General features: G+C 70.2%; 1 protein-coding gene across 1 annotated transcript; it reads right to left on the reverse strand.

Moving 5' to 3' along the window:
* Positions 1 to 15,959, reverse strand: SH3D21 (SH3 domain containing 21). The gene is made up of 17 exons (XM_067533768.1): positions 15,723 to 15,959; positions 14,738 to 15,103; positions 13,696 to 13,756; positions 11,517 to 11,632; positions 11,241 to 11,322; positions 10,763 to 10,851; positions 10,276 to 10,351; positions 9,690 to 9,790; positions 8,945 to 9,043; positions 8,388 to 8,424; positions 5,833 to 5,901; positions 4,815 to 4,932; positions 4,627 to 4,691; positions 4,028 to 4,143; positions 2,912 to 3,072; positions 2,209 to 2,272; positions 1 to 1,734 (listed from the first exon to the last, which is right to left on the reverse strand). Exons 1-17 carry the CDS (start codon positions 15,957 to 15,959, stop codon positions 1,639 to 1,641), a joined length of 1,953 nt encoding a protein of 650 aa, XP_067389869.1. The 3' UTR covers positions 1 to 1,638.
* Between the last annotated feature and the right edge of the window lie 1,235 nt (positions 15,960 to 17,194).

The raw sequence follows: 17,194 nt of genomic DNA on the forward strand, positions 1-17,194 counted from the left end.
CGCTAGGCCAGAGCCTGCCCTTTAACCAGGCAAAGAAAACCCGACTGACGTCGCCTGGCCCCCGACCCCCAGCCCTGGGACGTGCACCGAGTGCAGCTAACCTGCGTGCTCCCGCGCTCCAGGCCCCAGCACTTCGCCTCTGGCCAGCCTGTTCCAATTCATCAGGGCTGGAACCGGCTTTCCCCTCCAGTCCGTACAGCGCCTTGCACAGCACAGGTGCTGCCCTAACAAACGCTTCACCAGCCAGGCAGCGGCTACGATTTGTATAAAAATAGTTTATTAAAATATTACACAGTATTTATAAAATGGTTTTTAAAACTCAGGCTGTGGTGCTGTGGGGCAGCCGGTGTGGGGGGGCGAGGCACGTGCTCCCCCACCTCACCCGTCAGACAAGCAGAGCAGGAACAGCCCCCGGGGGCAGTGCAGGGAGAAACTCCCCGTTCTCAGGATTAGCAGAGGCAGAGAGGGTGGACGGGTCCTGATGGGAAGGGGGCTGAGCAGAGGGCAGAGCCGCTCCACGGACACCGACTCGGTCGTGTTGTCACACGTGTTCACTAGCGCGGCTAAGTCCGAGTGCAGACAGGACACAAGCGTTTGCTCCGAGGCCATTCGGGTCCAGCCCGCCCGAGTTATCACAGGTGAGCAGGAGGAGGATTGCAGGGCCCATGGCTGGCCCAGGCTTGGCTCCACCAGCACATTTAGCATCCTAGTGTGGCCAGGGCAAGATGCAACACATGCTGCTGGGGGGGGCGCTCCCCAGGGAAGACGCAGAGTGCTGTCTGCACTAGGGCGAAGCAGTTTCAAACCCTGTTAGCCGTGTCTAGTCAGACCCTGCATGGGGTTGAGCCGGGGCCCCACAAGGCAGGTGACCCCAGGGCTGGGCGTGGCAGACAGGGCTGGTGCCGTCAGCATCAGCAGCCCCCGGGGGATTCAGGGCTAGGGTTATGGGGGGATTTAGGGCTGGGCTCCAGGTGGCTACTTCCCGCCCCCACCCCCCGGAAAGGGCAGCGCTGGGGAGTCACAATGGAGCAGCATGTGGACGAGCGCAGCGCGAGCCGTGGACAGGTCCAGTGGCGGGGGGAGCCTGGGGCTCAGGACGCGTCTCTGGGGATGGGCTGATGCTACCAGGCCATGGGGCGGGGGCATGGAGGGCCCTGCTTCAGCCTTTGTGCAGGAGGTTCAGGGTGAGCAGGTGCCGGGGCCCGGAGGGAGAGGACTGCTCAGTGCGGGGTACCTCCGGGCAGCAGCCAGCCCCGCTGGCAGGGCCAGGCCCCGGGCATTGCTAACACCCATGCCCCGGGCCTGCCAGGGCTTCACTGACTCCACTGGCAGGGCCCCCTGTGCTGCCCAGCAGGAAGCCAACACCCTCCAGAGAGTCAGCTGAGCTCTGGCGCGGCCCCTGGGACAACGGGACCCCCCGGGGCAAAGGTGCTGCGTGGCCCGGAGATCCTGCCGGGCCAGCGAGCAGACGCAGCAGGAGACAAGCTGGCGGGGCGCTGGGCCGTCTCCTCACGAGCTGGGGCGGGGATCGGGCCCTCGGGGTGAAGACACACCAAGGGGGATCAGCAGCCAGCGATTCTCATGCCAGTTTAACAGCCCCGGGAGAGTTTGCGGAGCGAGGCGTGTGCACGGGGGACGTCACAGCACGGCCGGCGGCTCCTCCACGTCGCTATCCGGCCCAGCCACCCCCGCTCCTTCCAGGGCAGGCGTCTGCCGCACGCTCTGGATTTCCACCTGCGACGGAGAGCGAAGGGAAGTCAGGGCAAAGCCCAGCCCCACGCCCCGGCCCATGGCTCGCAAGGGGCGTCTCCGAGCCCTTCGTGGAGAGCAGCACGTCAGCCGGGCCCCCGGTTACTGGTGGCAGCCGTGCAGGAGGGGACGGCCAGGGTCGCTCTGCAGCCAGCGCCCAGCCGAGCGGTATCTGGCACCAGAGGTAGTTACCCTGCTCAGCTGTTAACACTTCTAGATCCAGCCCCAAGCTCAGAGCCCTCGGACACGCTCCCCTCCAGCGCTGGGCGCCCCCGGCCTGGCACTCCCTGCTGGCCATGGACCAGCTGCTATCACGGAGCTCCCCGCAGCAGCAGCAGGCGAGTGGGAGGTTCGGGGGGGGGAGGAGTGATCAGCACCCCGATGACAGGCCATGGGTCTGTGGGATCCCAGTGAGAGAGGGCCGGGGGGTCCAAATTTCCCATGCAGCACTGCTCTCACCTGCAGCGCCATGCGCTTGGCCCGCTCCTCCTTCATTTCCATCCGGAGCTCCTCCATGTCCCTCCTGCAAAGGGCAGCGCGGCGTTGGCGGGGGCTGGCTCTCCAGGGGCCCAGGGCCAGGACCTCAGCCAGCTCCAAGTCCTCACCCCAGGCACGTGGGCCCCAGGAGCACCCAGCTCCTCCGGCTGTCGCTCGAGCCCACGAGAAGCAACGGAGCTGGCCTGAGTCCAGAGTCCAGGGGCTGGGCTGGGCTCAGGAGACGCAGGGGGGACCCCCATGAAGCTCAGCTCCAACCCCCGATCTCCCCAAGGCCAGAGGAGGGTCCCAGTAGCCACCTGATTCCGTACAAGCAGGGCGGTGACATCAGGACATCACGCCCCCTCCAGCCGCAGCGCCCTGGGCCGATTCGCTGCGTCGCCGGCCGCAAGCTCCCAGCCAGGGGAGACGTGCACGCAGGCTGCAGGGCAGGCCGGGGCCCAGGCCGCTGTGGGCAGTGCCACCAGCCCGACTGCCCGGGAGACAGGCAGCTCTGAGCATGGCTAGGAAGACGTCTCCCCTCCCGCCGCCAGCACGGCGGTGCCGTCCCCTGGGGATGGGGGATGCAGCAGGCGGCTGGGGGTCTCTGGCTGGCCATCTCAGCCACTGGGATCAGTATCTCCAGGGCTCCAGCGGCCCCACCTGCCCCACACCCAGCCCCACTCACTGGTGCTGCACCCTCATCAGGTCCATCAGGATCTGCAGGGACCGGATTTCGGCCTTCAGCTCCTCCAGAGACAGCTTCTCCTGCTCCTTGGGGGGGCCCGCTGGGGGCTGCGGCTCGCTGGCCTGCACGCTGCTCTTGGTGGAGACCGGCGGTTCCTTGCCCTGCGGCAGGAGCAGAACGGACGGGGAATGAGCCCAAGCGGGGCAGCCAGGCGCTCTGCGCAGTGGGGAGCCGGAGCCCTGCACCCCACACCTACCACCCCCCGAGCGGCTGGGCAGGCACTGCCTGGGGAGCGCGGCAGGTCGCCGGCACCCACCTCCCCTCAGGGGCTAGCCGGCCCCCTCGGCTGCCAGGCCCAGGACGGACCGGGTCCTGCCCTTGGGTGCTTCGTACAGGCCATGACAGATGCGCGGAGCCGGCCCTGGTGCCGCCCACGCTGCGTCTTCTGCTCAGCTGGCCGAGCACCCGGCCCAAGTGGGGGGCTCCCCAGAGGGGTCAGAGAGGTGGTTCAGGTGCAGCTCCCCTGACCCCTAGCGCGGCACCCAGGAAATGGCCCCCGCCCTGGCTGCCCCACATGCTCCAGTGACCCTGACAGCGAGGCGGGACTGACTGGCACCCCGCTTTCCGGCTTCTCCTCTCCCTCTCCGCTCAGCCTGGGAGGGTGGCTCCTGTTTACACGCTGGGGCAGGGGTCCCGACTCCCTCGCTTCACCCGACCCCGCTCCCACGGGCCGGCCATCCCACCACGCCTGGCACTGGCCCATGGCTTCCCGCCCCAGCTCTCCAGTGCCTTTCACACCAGTCGGCGCCGAGGCTGGGGGTCCTCCCGCCCCGCCCCGCCCCGCCCCACCCAGCGCTGAGTGCACACCAGCCCCTGCCGGCTCAGAGGGGGGACATCCCCCTGCCCCCCAGCGCAGCGGGGCAGGTGCAGCCTGCAGCACGTAGCCACCTCTGCGGGTCAGGGAGCGGCACAGGGCCCCTGCGGGCACAAGGCAATCCGGGCGGAGCCGCTGTGGGCAGCAACCCCAGCACGAAGAGCACGCCTGGCAGCTCAGCACGAGTCTGGCCTGGCCTCCCGTCCCCTGCTCCCCGGCGAGGACACTGCTCCGGCACTCACCACAGACCGAGGGGTTGGCTGGCTGGGCAGCTTCCTGCCTGGCATTTTGGGACGGGCCGCGGTGGGGTGGCTCAGCTTGGCGTTGGAGACCAGGACGGCATCGAAGCAACTGGCATCTGCAGAATCAAGAGGCACCAGTCCCCGTCCCCCGTCCCCCTCAAATCAGCAAATGCAGATGGAGCCGGACTCTGGGGACGCCCAGAGCTTCAGGGGTTGGGGGAGGCTTCGGGCGCTAGGACTCCGCCATGTCCAAGCTGTGCTGGCCGGGGGACGGACGCGCGCCGCATCCCGACGGGCATGCCCTGCCCCGGCGCCCGACGGGAAGGGGAGATTCAAGGGCCTGGCAGTCAGGACTCCTGGGTTCCCCAAAGTGGCTCGGCCGGGCGAGCCGGCGCAGGGGCCCCATGGCACCAGGTGGGCTCCGCACACACAAACCCCAGCACTTTCCTCCCTTCCAGCGGCCAGGAGGAGCCCGGGCCAGGGCGCGCTGGAGGCACTGGAGGTACCAGTCCTGCCCCAATAAACACCCTCCGTCTCGCCTGGGGCAGACGGTGCCGAGGGGAGGCTGCCACTTGCCCAGCGATGTGCAACAGGGTTACCTGGGTCCCTGGGCTTGCTCTTCTCCCCGCTGGCGGCGGCACAGTGCGTCGGGGTGCAGGGGGGCCTAGCGACGGCAGAGACATTCCCACACGTTAGAGCGGCTCTGGCTAGCAGCCCACAGGGCCTCCTGCCGCCCTCCCTCCCCCCCCAAGCCTGCCCTCTGCCTGGGGGGCGCTGGGCTTCTCACCTGCTGACAAGGCTGGAGGCCAGTTTGGACTTGGCTGGAACGGGAGGGGCCGGAGCCATTTTCTTGGGGGCCGGGAGGCTCATCTTGGGCGGGTCCGTCTTCTTCTGCGGCTTGGGCTCTGGGGGCAGAGGGAGCAGTGGGCGGTCAGGGGGGCTCAGAAGTTACCACTCCCAGGCCACGGCTGACCACAAGCCATCGTGGCTGGGAGGCCATTTGGTAGCCTGGGTCCCAGGACGGCTCCCAGAGGCCGAGGGCCCGTGGCCCCATAGCGGCTGGGTCCCCCGCGGAGGCGCATCCTCAGCCGAGGGCCGGTGGCGTTTGACCCCTGGGGACGTGTAAGTGTGGAGCCTGGCATAGCCCTGGTTTGTGCCAAGCAGCTACAGAGCGTTTCAGCCCCTGGGCCCGGCTGGCAGATTGGCAGCAAGCCGCGGTGACTCCCCGGCCCGCGCCAGGTGCTGCACATGGCAGGTCACACTGACAGCTGCGCCCTGGCCTCTCACCCAGCCCTTGGCCAGCTGCCTCGGAAGCCGCACGGAGACGCCTGGAGCCAGGCCGGGGGCACGGACAGAGGCGGGCGGGCGGGCTACGGCCTGGAGTAGGAGGCACAGAGCTGCCAGCTGCCCCGCTCTGCACGTCCCGGGGCAGTGCCCTTCCCCTCAGCTCCCATCTGAGCGGGGGATCCTGAGCCGCCTGCCCGGGGCCAGGGGAGGGAAAGCTACGGCCTGCTGCCCGGGGCACCCCGTGGGGCAGGGGGCAGACGCAGCTGCCGTATCAGCGCTAGTCCCTCACGCCCCACCTCTACGAGAGGCGCCTGGCAGCCAGCGGGGCCCCACGGCACAGGCCCTCCTGGAATGGGGGGCAGCCCAGCGGTGGAGGTGGGTAACTCCCTGGCAGGTGTCACGCACCCAGGACGGAGACGTGGCTCTTCCCCCAGCACCCTCGGCCGGTCCAGCCAGGCAGGCGGGCAGCTCCCTGGCCTGACCCGGCCCTGCCCTGCCCTCCCGCTGCCCGCCCTTACCTTTGGGCTCGTGGGGGGGCTGCTGCTCCGCTCTGCTGGCGCTGGAGACTTTCTTCTCTAGCTTGAAGACTGGCGGAGAGGAGCAAGCGGAGAATGATGCACTGGCTGACTGGGGGGCACCACCCCTGCACCCCCAGCCCTGCTAACCCCCAGCCGGGTCTGGCCCAAGGCCCTTCTTTGGAGGGGCAGCTGGGCCTGGGACCCCCTGGCCTAAGCAGACGCCAGGACCCCGCGGGGCAGCCAGCCCTGCTGCCTCCCGGGCTGGGACCAGCTCCATCCACCCCCGGCCCCCATCGCTTCCTGCCGGGCCAGGGCTGGCTGCCCCCGTGCCACCTCCACCCTTTACACGGGGCACCCCGCAGTCACGCCGGGGAAGCGCGGGGTGTTTCGGTTACACCAGAGCAAGTCCCACCGGCTGCCCCGGCGCAGCTCCCCATTCGCCCCCGGGGCAGTTGAACCTGGCCCCAAACATGGGGGCGCCCCTGCCCCCAGGGTCAGCCCCGCTCGCACGCACGGCCCTTGCCGGTCCACTCAGGGCTGGGGCTGAGAGGGCGTCTCGAGCTCCCCTGGGGCCCAGGCGCCCCGGCGAGAGGCTGGCTGAGCATTTCCGGCAGCTCCCCGTCGGCGGGTGGCGAGCGAGTCAGAGGCCCGGGGCTGACGCCCACACAGCTCAGCGTGGCTCATCCGGGAAGCTGCCTCGCACCCGGCACCTGGGCGGGGCAGGGCTGGCGACAGCCCGAGGGGCCCGAGCTGCTGCAGGGGACGGGGCGGGAGCCGGGCTCCGTGCTGGCTCGGATCTGGGCTGCACTGCCAGGGTGGATGCTCCCCTGCCGGGCGGGAGCGCAGGGCCGGGGGAGACGGACTGTGCCCCGGGGCACCAGGATGGGGAGCCGGGCACTGCCCCGGGGGTGCATGCAGCAGCTGGGATCTCAGAGCCCAAGGTGCCCCCAAAGTACACCCAGAGTCTGAACCCCCCCCATGGTGGGATGGAGGCCAGCCCAGCCCGCAGACAGCTCCGAGCACCTCCCGCCGCAGCTACAAACCCAGCTCCACCCGCCCTCGTGTGCAGGCCCCGTTCCCCAGCCAGAGCTGGTGTCTGCAGCCTGCACTTCCTCCGCGAACTGCTGCACCAGCGTCTCCCCCCGGCCCCCGCCAGCCCCGCCACACGAGCCAGCCCCAGCCCCTCCCCCCAGAGCTCAGGGGCCGCTGGGCCCTGGGGACAGGTTACACCCCGTGAGAGCAGGGCAGCCCCATTGGCTCTCCCCAGAGCCGCGCTGACCCCAGCTGCCCCGGCAGGATGGTGTGGGCGGCTGGGCTCCCAGCCAGCCCCGCCGCTAAGCCAGGGCCTGTCCGCAGAGGGCTCGCACAAATCACAGCCACCCGCTGGGGCGCCCGGCAGCACCTGCCACGCAGCCGCGCCAACGCCTCCCGCCTGGCCCCCACGCAGGGGCTTGTGCCACCGGGGCCGGGGCGATACGAGCCCCTCCAGGCAGACCCACGGGATGGCGCCAGAACCATCCCGGCCGGCAGTGGGGCTCAGCTGCCAATTCTCAGCAGATGCCAGCCTGGGGCAGCCGGCCCCCCGCAACCCCCCCACCCCCAGCAACAACCCGCGCGGCCGAACGGAGGCAGGCGCCAAGGGAGCCGAGCGGGGCCGACGGACGGGCTGGGCAGGGGGCCCACCCACCGTCAGCTCCTGGCCCAGCCGAGAGGAGACAACGCTTTGGGAGCCGCCGGGACGCAGACTGCCGGGGCCCCCCCGGGGCAGCCGCTGCGCACCCCACCCCCAAGGCAGCTCCTCCACGCCCAGCACGTCGGGATCCCCCGGGGCACAGGGCTGTCACCAGCCGGCGGTTGCTCGCTGGCTCGCCCGGCGGAGGGACGGCTCCGCTCCCCGCGTCACACACATGCCCCAGCCAGCGCGGCGAGCCGAGGGGCCGCGGGTACCTCCCAGCACCGCCGCGCACGGGACCTTCCCCGGCTGTCTGCAGGGTGACTTCCTGGGCCCAGCCTCCGCCCGCCCGCCACGTTCACCTGCCCGCTGCTCCCTGGCGCGCTGCTCACAGCCAGCCCCCCCGCCCCCAGGCTGCTGCTCGGCCCCGGTGCCCGGGGCACGTGACGCAGGAGGAAACCGGCACCTCGGGGGAAAGGAAGCCACAGAGGCAGCGCGCACCGGTCTCTGCAGCTCAGGAGCCTCTGCCAGCAGCGCGGCCCGGCGAGCGCCCCTGCTCCGCTACCCAAAGCCAGCCAGCCTGGCGCGCCACGCAGCCGGCAGAGCCTCTGAGCCTCCCGGGCCACGCGCAGACTGCTCGGAGCCGCCTCGGGCACCCCAGCTGCTCTGTTGGCGAGCCCACGGCCAACCCGGCCTCCGGGGCTGGCAGGACCCCAGGTAGCCATGCCGGCCCCTCGGCCTGCCTCCGACTCGGCCCCCGGTTGGCGATGGCACCGGGCGGGAGCCAGGCACTCCTCCGTGGTGTCTGCCTCGCTAGGGCAGGGCTGACCGCTGGGCACCCTGCCAGCTCCGATCCCCCCCCCGCTGCGGGCACCCGACTTACTGGACTCCTGGCTCCGCGCGGGCACCGCAGCCTTCATCTGCAAGAGAGCAGAGCACGATGAGCTGGGGGTGGGGGTGAACATGGCCCCCCGGCGTCCTGTAGCATGCCGTTCTCTGCCCCGGTGTTCACTGAGCCGGGCGCGGCGTGGCGCTCCTTCACGCCCGGGGCTCTCCAAGGGATCGCGCCGAGGCCAGGCGCTCGCACAGGGTGGGAAGACGGGCCTTTGGCTTCCCTGCAGCCGGGCAGGATTCCCTCCCGCCGCCCCGGCTCACGCCCAGCCAGGTGCCTCCTGGGCTCCTGCCCCCTGGGCAGCTCTGGGGAGGGGTGCTGCCAGGCGCAGGGGGGAGCCAGGGTCCCAGGTCAGGAGGGCAGAGCCGAGCTGGGGGTGGATTGTTACCGCTGCACCATGGCCTGGGGGGATTCCTACTTGGGGCAGGAGCTGTTTGCCCAAGTCTCCAACTCCTGCGTCACAGCCCCTGCCCCGAGGCCTGCACCTCCCACCCCCCAGACCCCCCCCCCAACCAACCCGAGGCGGGGGGCGCCCGCCTGCCACTCACCTTTGGCCCCAGGGGCTGCAGCAGCATCACGAAGTTATCGGGGAAGAAGCCCCTGGCGCCGTCACATTCCCCTTCCCACCAGCCCTCGTCCTCCGTCTCCTGCAAGAGGGGCAGGCAGCGCCCGGCTCAGGCAGGGCATGGCCCAGCGCCCGGGCAGAGGCTCAGACACCGCAGAGCACAGGGGGCCAACGCCAGGCCACAGGGCCCCAGTCCCGCCTGCCCCTGCTCCCGCGCGCACCCAGCAGAGCCCCGAATGCCGCGGGTCCCTGCGCTGCCGGAGGGCTGGGACTGGAACCTTCCCCCAGAAGCCGCAGCCAGCGGTGCCGGGACCAAGAGCGGCTGGGCCGGGCTCCCTGTGAATCCCGGGCAGCCAGTCGGGGGGTTCGCAGCCCCTCTGGCGGTGCTGGCCAGGACGGGGCGTCTAGGGGGCAGAGCACAACGGAGCTGGGGGGCTGAGACCCAGAGGACCCCAGCGCCAGGCTCCATCATTGGGGTTCCCCCATCGGGTCGGTGGAGCAAAGGGGCCAGGGCTGCCGGCTGCCTGTCCCCGGTGTCATGCCCAGAGGCCACCGTGATGGGCAAGTGACACACTAGTGAGCCGCTCCCTGGCTGGGGGGCAGGCAGCTGCGCGGGGGCTGTGAGCTACCCAGAACATCAGCACCCCCCAGGGGGGTTTACAGCTCGCCTGGCAGCCCCCCACCAACCCCGGCTCCCCTGGGCTCACCCCCCGCCCCCCCACACTCACCTTGCGGAGAACCAGAACCACGTCGCCTCTCTTCAGCCGCAGCTCGTCCGGGAGCTCCGGCGCGTAGTCGAACATGGCCTGGCAGCACTCGAACTCGCCGCCTGCGCGGGAGGGGAGGGGCTCAGAGGAAAGCCCCACAGGGTCGCCGGCGAAGGGGGGTGGGCGCTGTGCTGCTGATGGGGAGAGGACCCCCCCCCCCCCCCCCCCCCCCCCCCCCCCCGGGGAGCTCTGCGACCCAGCCCAGCGAACCCAGCCAGTGCCTGGCGCTTTGCAGAAACTCGGGGGGGCCGGGGAAGGGGCCACGCTCCCACCCTGCGGATGCTGCGGGCGCGCAGGCCTGGGGGCCTTGGACGCCAGGTCTTCGCCCTGGCAAGAAGCTCCCCTGGGCTGGAGGCCAGCGGGGGGGGGGGGCAAGGTCCTGCCCCAGCAACGGCTGGGACTCACTCCTGGAGGACTCTTGAGGGTTGTGGGGGCCCTTCCCATCCCCCACAGCACAGGGGCAGCCCCTCCGCAGATAGGGCCCCACGGGGGACACAGCTGAGGGGCAGCAGACTCGGGGGGGGGGGAATGGGGGAGAGTCACTCACACGGCTGCGGGGCGCGGCTGGGTGGGGGGCTCTGGGCCGCTGGGCCAGGTTTCTCCAGCGTCTTGGGGGGCTCCATCTGCGGAGGAGACGTGGGGCTCGTTAGCATTTGGGGAGTGGGGGGCTCACGCAGACTGGGGGGAAGGGGAGTGCCCAGAGCACTGAGCTTCCACACGCCCCACCCCCAAGAACACCCCAGAGTGGGGACAGACACCCCCACTGCCCCCCGCCTCCCAGAGCCGCAGCACATTGGGCCCATGCAAGCCTGGGGGAGCCGGCAAGTGCCTGGCAGGGCCCGGGGACCCCACCCTCCCTGCACCCTTCCCTTGGGCAAGCTCCCACCAGCACCAGCCCGCCCGGCCATGGCCTGGGCCCAGGAAACCCCAGGTCCGGCCCCCAGCTAGCCTGTCTCTGGGGCTGCTCTCCGAGGCTGGGGGGGAGGGAATCCTGGGGAAGGTGAATCCCAGGACAGTCCCACCCACCCCTTCACCTTCTCCTTCTCCAGGCAGGTCTCATCCGTCACTTTCAGCCGCTGCTTCCCAGCCCCTGTCTGCAGGAGGGGCTCTGGGGCTGTCGGCCCTGCACACAGCAAGGGGGGGGGCGGGTTATCTCGGGGCTCCTGGGGCTCCACGGCCCCTCTGCCGGGGGCACAGACACTGACCTGACCCCAGAGCGCCCGGCAGCCTGCCAGCGCTGGCTCAGCTCCCCCGGGCACAGGGGATTCCCCCCCTGGGCTGGAGCCACTTACACCAGTGCGAGCTGGGCTGGTGCCCGGTGTGGCCGCACGAGGGTTTGCACAGCGCAAACCAGCCCCTCGGCTCCCCGGAAGCACCCTGGGGCCTTCCCAGACCAGCCCCCCAACAGGGCATCGGCTGCTGCGGGAGGGTCAGGGCAGCGGAAGGGAGACAGGCCTGGCGCTCCCCAGCCCCAGCTCCCCAGCCCCACGGCTGCTCCCAGCTCCCTCCTACCTGGGGGCAGCTCCTGGACGAAGTTGGAGGGGAAAGCACCAACCCGGCCGTTCTTCCTGCCCAGCCACCAGCCGTCCTCGATCTGCGGGGGGGAGACAGGCTCAGCGCCCCAAGCCCCACCCAGCCATACAGCGGGTGCCAATGGCTGGAAATAACCCGCCAGCCGCGACCCACGGCTCCAGCCTCCCTCCCCTCGCCCCTGGACTGCCATGCCCAGGCACGTGGGCCTTGCTCTCTGCTCCCTGGCTCCGGCAGGTGCCCCCCACCCCTGCTCACCTCCTCCAGGATCTGCACCAGCTCCCCGGCCTGCAGCTGCAGCTCGTCCTCCTTCTCCGGGGTATAGCTGAAGTTCGCCCGGCACCAGCGCTGTCCTGGCACCCGCGGCTTCTTCGCTGGCGTGAGAACAGCAGGAGAGAGATGTCATGCGGGGTGGGGAGGCTGCGGGACGGGCTGCACCGGGCCCTGCCGGGAGAAGAGCTCAGAGACTGGGCCCCATCCCGCAGGGCTGATGTGTGGGCAGGAGCCCGATGGACAACCTCAGCTGGCGGGGTAAGCTGGGGTCCCAGCTTGTAAGGGGATCTGGCCTGCACGGGGACTCCCCCTCCTCCCACTGCCCCCCTGCAAACCCTGGGGCCGCCCAGCCGCTTGTCCAACCGGCCCCTCTGCCCCCAATCTCAGCCTTCTCTGAACAACCAGGTCTGCAGCCCTCCCGGGAAAGCTGGGAAACCTGAGCCGAGCGTGGAGCCAGGCAGGCAGCCTGCCGGAGTCTGCAGGCAGCCAGAAACCAGCGCTCAGCGCGGGGGGGGGCTGCCCGGCGCACCTGGACGGGGCTCCTGGGAACCCCCTCCTCAGGCCTCAGCACCCCCAGCCCTGAGCACCATGTGCCTGCTGGACAACGAAGGGAGATGGAAGGAGTCGGGAGTGGGAGCCTCGTCTGCAGCTTCATGGGGGCGGAGCTTGGCTTGTGGGCGGAGCTCGGCTTGTGGGCGGAGCTCAGGAGACCACCACTAGTTCCACCCCCCAGTTCGAGCCCTCCCCTCCCCCCCCCTTCGGGAGCTGGAGCTCGAGCCCCCTTACAGGAGATGGCTCCGTCCATGGCACGCTGCTTTGCCGTGTAGGGCAGGCGCCCTCCCCCCCCCGGGCCGGGCGCTGGAGGCAGAGCAGGCTGCAGGGATGGGAGAGGGGCTGAGCTCCAGAGAGGTGCTGGGGCCGGGCACGGCTGGACCCCGCTTGCTGCCCCCGTGCCCCAGGCAGATCCCTCCCTGCTCAAGGGCCATGGCAGCCTTCAGGGGTGGGCGTTGGAGGCCCATTTCCCATCCCCCCCCCCCCCAGCAAGAAACCTGGCTGCCTTCCTACTGCCCCCCGGCCACCCCCACTTCCGTCCCTCTCACAGCCTGCCCGAGCCCCCATGGGCTCCGCTCCTCCCCCAGCCCACCCCCCATGCCGATTCCCAGCCCAGGAGGGGCACTGAGGCCCTGCCAGCAGGAGGGCAGGGGGTCCCGTCAGGCCCTGGCACACTCCAGTGGTGGGGCATGAACAGGGGGTGCTGCTGCTTCCCCACGTCAGGAGCCAGCCACACCCCCCAGCAGGGTCTGAGCGCAAGGCAGGAAGGCAGCAGGTGCAGTCATTGGCTCAGGCCCTTACGGGGAAGGCAGCGAATGCGCCCCACAGCTGAGGAACTGGGGGGTGGTTGCTGCCGGCCCGTGGTGGGCAGCACTGCAGGGAGCTCAGCCAGGGCAGGGGGCAGTGGCCTGGTTCCCTCCCTCCCAGTCCTAGTGCAGCAGAGACGCTGCCGCCCCACCAGCCCCATTGGGAGGTGTGAGCTCTCATTGGCTCGAAGAACAGGCCCATTGTGTATTTCAGCCAATCAGGGGCCGGCGCGTCACCAACAGTGCCATGGGCGGGCCCTGTGCGGTGCCAGGGGTTGATGCGTGAAGGCTCCTGAGTGACGGCGCCCCCCCATGGCAACCATGGCACCCCCCATGGCGACCGCGGCGGGCAGCTGACGCTGCATCAGTGAAAAAGGCAGAGCCAAGGCCATGCTCTCTCTGCCGGCAGTGGGCATGGGAGCCCCACCAGCACGGCCAACGGATCAACCGAGCCCCCCCCCGAACCCCCCAACAGAAGCACCTCGAGACTCTGCAGACTTTGGGGAGCTGACAATGGAACCCAGGCGTCCTGGCACCCAGCGCTGGGCCCAGCTCCCACCTCTCCCGGTACAGCCCCATTTGCAAGTGCGCATCCGCACTAACCCCAAACCCTGCGTCCTCAGATTGTGGCCCCCCACCCCCCCGTTACCACGGCACCCACCAGTCCCCCTCCCGCCTGGCGGGGCAGGCCCCAGGGTCCTGGCAAGCGAGGGAGCCTGGTGTGTTTTACGCTGCCCCCCCAGCTGCTGATTCTCTGGTACGCCCTGCCCGGGGGGGGCCCCCTCGTGCCCGACCGAGCCACTCACCATTGCGGATGGAGCGGGGGCATCTCCGACCGCCGTCGGCCAGGAGAGACGCTGGGATTTCCTGGGGCGGGCAGAGCAGAGAGCGGGTAAGGAGCCGAGGGACGTGAAGCCCACCACAGCTTCTCACACCCCAACGCCCCACAATGAAACACCAGGATTCCCGTCCCCGAGGCCCCCCAGATACACGCACCCCATGAGCGGCAGAAAGCAGCCGGTGCAGCAGACACGCAGCCCCACCCAGCCAGCACCAACCAGCCTCAGCCCCAGGCTTTCTGCCGCTCATGGGGTGCGTGTAGCTGGAGGTACCCCCACCGGGATCATCCAGAGCAGGCCCTGCCCAAGGGAGGGTGAGGGCTCAGGCTGCTCCGTCCCCCTCGGACACAGCGTTGCTCCCGGGGCAACCTCCAGCCACGGGTTACCAAGGGAGCCGGCTCCCCCCACTGGCTCTCACCCATCTGGCTCGGCAGCCCCCACACCGGGCAGCCATCGGGGCAGCAGCTCCCCCGGAAGGCGGAAAGCTGCCAGCTGTTCCTCTTATATAGGTGAGCTGGGAGGGGTGGCCCAGGGAACCACGCCCCTTTGCCCTGCCCGCCATAGAGAAGGCAAACCCAGGGGAATGCTGGGATACTGGAGAATTGCACCTGCCCACTGATGGCCAGTGCTGCTGAGTGTCTCCCCCCACCCCCGCATGGACGGTGCAGGGAGCTGCGGGGGCTGTCTCGATTCCTGCTCCCGGGGCCCAGCGGTGGGAGGCCGGGGACTGCACCTCCTGTGGGTGTGCATGGCCGTGCATGGCTGTGCGTGCGTGCGTTCCAGCCGGCTGCAGGGCGTGGGAGCGGCACCGCCGTGGGGCTCTGCACACACTCCCCCACCCAGCTCAGGTTTGCTTTGGGAAGCTGCCAAGCCAGCTCTGCAGGCCGGCGCGTTGCGCAGGAAGTGGACTCAGCCGGGAGCAGCGAGATGGGCCCAGGCGGTGGGCAGGAGATGGCAGGGCGGGTTCCTCCGTCACCCGGCTGGATCCGACGACCTCCCCCCCCCTCACCTGCACGAACTGCCGGGGGAAGAGTCCCGCCTTGCCCGCGAGCTCCCCCTGCAGCCACCCCTCCTCCGGGCCCGGCTCCACTTTCTGCACGATGTCCCCAGCTCGCAGCCGCAGCTCGTCCCCCCGCTGCCCGGCAAAGTCCGCCAGAACCAGGGCCTCCCCTAGGGCCAGGAGAGAGGTGGCTGAGACGGCCGGGCAGAGCGGCGCGTCCTGCACGAGGCTGGCCCTGAGCCCCCGCTTTGCCCAGCCACCACCCGGCACGTCTAGAGGGGGCTGGAGCCTCTCAAAGAGCCGCCCGCTGGGGCCCGCGGGGCAGGGCTGGAGCTCGCCTGGGCAGTGCCTCCCCCCTCGGTCAGCGTGGCCACCCTTCGGGGCAGGGACCGGCTGAGTCTGGGGGCTGGCAGGCCGGGGCTAGGGGGGCAGGGCCTCGAGCCGGAGCAATGTCCAGGGCCTGGCACTGCAGCAGGGGATAACTTGCGCAGGCCTAGAGGGAAGGGGGCACCACGCTCCCGGGCCCCAGAGGGAAGGGGGCGCATTCCCCCAGCCAGGAGATTACTGAGCATTTCGGGGCAGTAGTCTGGCTTCTCCCCCAGCAGCGTGTGGACGGGGCGAGCACCCCATGGAGCCGGCCGGGCAGGGGGTCCCTGCAGAAGCCAGACGAGCCGTGAAGCTCAGCTCGTTCGCCAGCCCCAGGGACACGCTGAGAGCAGCTGGGGGGCAGCCAGGCTCTCCGCCCCATGGCCCACGTAACTCACTGCCACTGCGCAGTGGGGGAAGGGCAGCACCCGGCCCCGGGCTCGCTCCTGGGTGTCCTGGACAAGGGTGAAGGTGGCGCCTGTGGGTTGATGGCTGAGTGCCCGTGGGGCGGGGGGGGGGCAGCCTCCCACGTGTCCCCAGACTCGTCTCCTGCCCCCGCCGCCTGGCCCGCCGGTTCCCGTGAGCGCTGGCCCTGGCCGTACGAGCCCCAGCGGCCCCGGCTACGTACCCATGGTGGTTCGCGGTGGCAGGCTGCAGCCCAGAGCAGGAAAAGCAGCTGTGCTTCCCCAGACTCGTGGCTCCCGCAGCGGGGAAGGGAAATGCCAGTCACGACAAGCCCGGCGTGGGGGCCGGGCTCTGGGAGGCAAACAGGCGAGGCCGGTTCTGATAAGCGCAGGCTTTTTACAGCCTGGAGGAGCCGGGAGCAGAGCCGGAGCTGCAGGAACCTGGAGAAGGGCAGCAGCATGGCGGGACCGGCTCTGGCTCGGCCGGTTGCAGGCCACACTTGCCGGGGTCCCAGCTCAGGCTGCAGCAGTGACTGGCGGGAGCCTCCAGGGACCCTGCCACTGGCCACGGGAAGGAAGCCCAGACACCAGGGCAAGGAGAAGAGGGAAAGCAGCTCCCAGAGCAGGGGCAGATGGGGGGTGTGCATGGGGAGGGGGGAAGCAACAGGGAAACCGCCAGTGTTGTGCCGTGCTCCACAGGGCCTGCGGCCAGAGCAGAGCCACGCTTTAGCCGCGAACCAGCGAGCGCCGCCCTGGTGAGGAGAGTCAGGCCGTGGCGCAGGTTAGAGGGGCCAGAGCCTCACCGGCGCAGAGCAGGGAACAGAATCCAGCAGCCCCTGGCTCCAAGCATGCTGTGCCCCAGCCAGAGCCTGCCAGCCGCCCGCTGAGCCAGGGCACGCCCCTCTGCTCCCTACGGATGAGCTGCCCCCCTCGCCGCGCAGCCTGGGCACCAGGGAGCCCTGGTGGGCCGTCCCCCGACGCTAGTAAGGAAAGGCAGCTCCCGTGACTGGCTCTGCCCCTAGCACTGAGCTCCACAGCCCCTTCTTGCTTCTCCCAGTGGGGTCTGGGCATGGCATGGAGCCCGGGCCACGGCCTGAGCGGCCGTCTGGGCTCCACGCACCCAGGCTGTGCCAGGGAGGGGTTCGGGCAGGGGGACCTTGGGGATTCCTGGCTGGAGAAGAGGCAGCACGTTTGCCAGGAAGTGCTGGGGGTCTGGGCCCCTGTGCGGAGAAGGCTGGGTGCATGCACAGCTGCGGGCCTGAGTCCCCGAGCCCGCCCAGCCCGTGCGGGGGCAAAGAGCCCAGCGTGGGGGCGGCAGGCAGCGAGGCCGGAGCTAGAGGCAAGCAGAGCTCTGCTCCCCATTTCCAAGGGGGAGGGGCAGGCTGGGGGTGCCGGAGCAAAGCAGAGTCTCCGGCTGCGCTCGCTGGCGACCTCCCTCAAGCCCCCAGCAGCAGGCGGCTTGTCCGTCCTTCAAGCAGCGTCTGTCCCACGGTGGCGCTGGGCAGGACTCAGCCAATCGCCGGGCGCAGAGACCGGACGGCCTGACAGAGCAGCTCTCAGCCCTGGGCGCTCGGTCCCGCTCCAGGAGCCAAGCAGGCGGCAGGCGCCTGGCCTGGGCAGGCCTCACCCTCGCTGAGGCTGTTACCCCATCGGCTGGTCTGTGCTGGGTGCCTTCGGCTACAGCCTAGTCGTGCAA

The sequence above is a fragment of the Emydura macquarii genome, unplaced genomic scaffold (genome assembly GCF_026122565.2).
Source record: "Emydura macquarii macquarii isolate MOO-44397 ecotype Brisbane River unplaced genomic scaffold, CSIRO-AGI_Emac_v2 contig_3348, whole genome shotgun sequence".
In the NCBI taxonomy this organism is placed as follows: Eukaryota; Metazoa; Chordata; order Testudines; family Chelidae; genus Emydura; species Emydura macquarii.

What these genes read in the sequence shown, in the direction of transcription:
- SH3D21 (XM_067533768.1), bottom strand. Translation starts at nt 15,959, where the DNA reads ATGCTGCTGCCCTTCTCCAGGTTCCTGCAGCTCCGGCTCTGCTCCCGG. An exon ending in TCCCCCGGCAGTTCGTGCAG is followed by an intron (nt 13,757 to 14,737) that starts GTGAGGGGGGGG and finishes TGCCCGCCCCAG; the next exon opens with GAAATCCCAGCGTCTCTCCT. An exon ending in TGGTTCTGGTTCTCCGCAAG is followed by an intron (nt 9,044 to 9,689) that starts GTGAGTGTGGGG and finishes CCCCTCTTGCAG; the next exon opens with GAGACGGAGGACGAGGGCTG.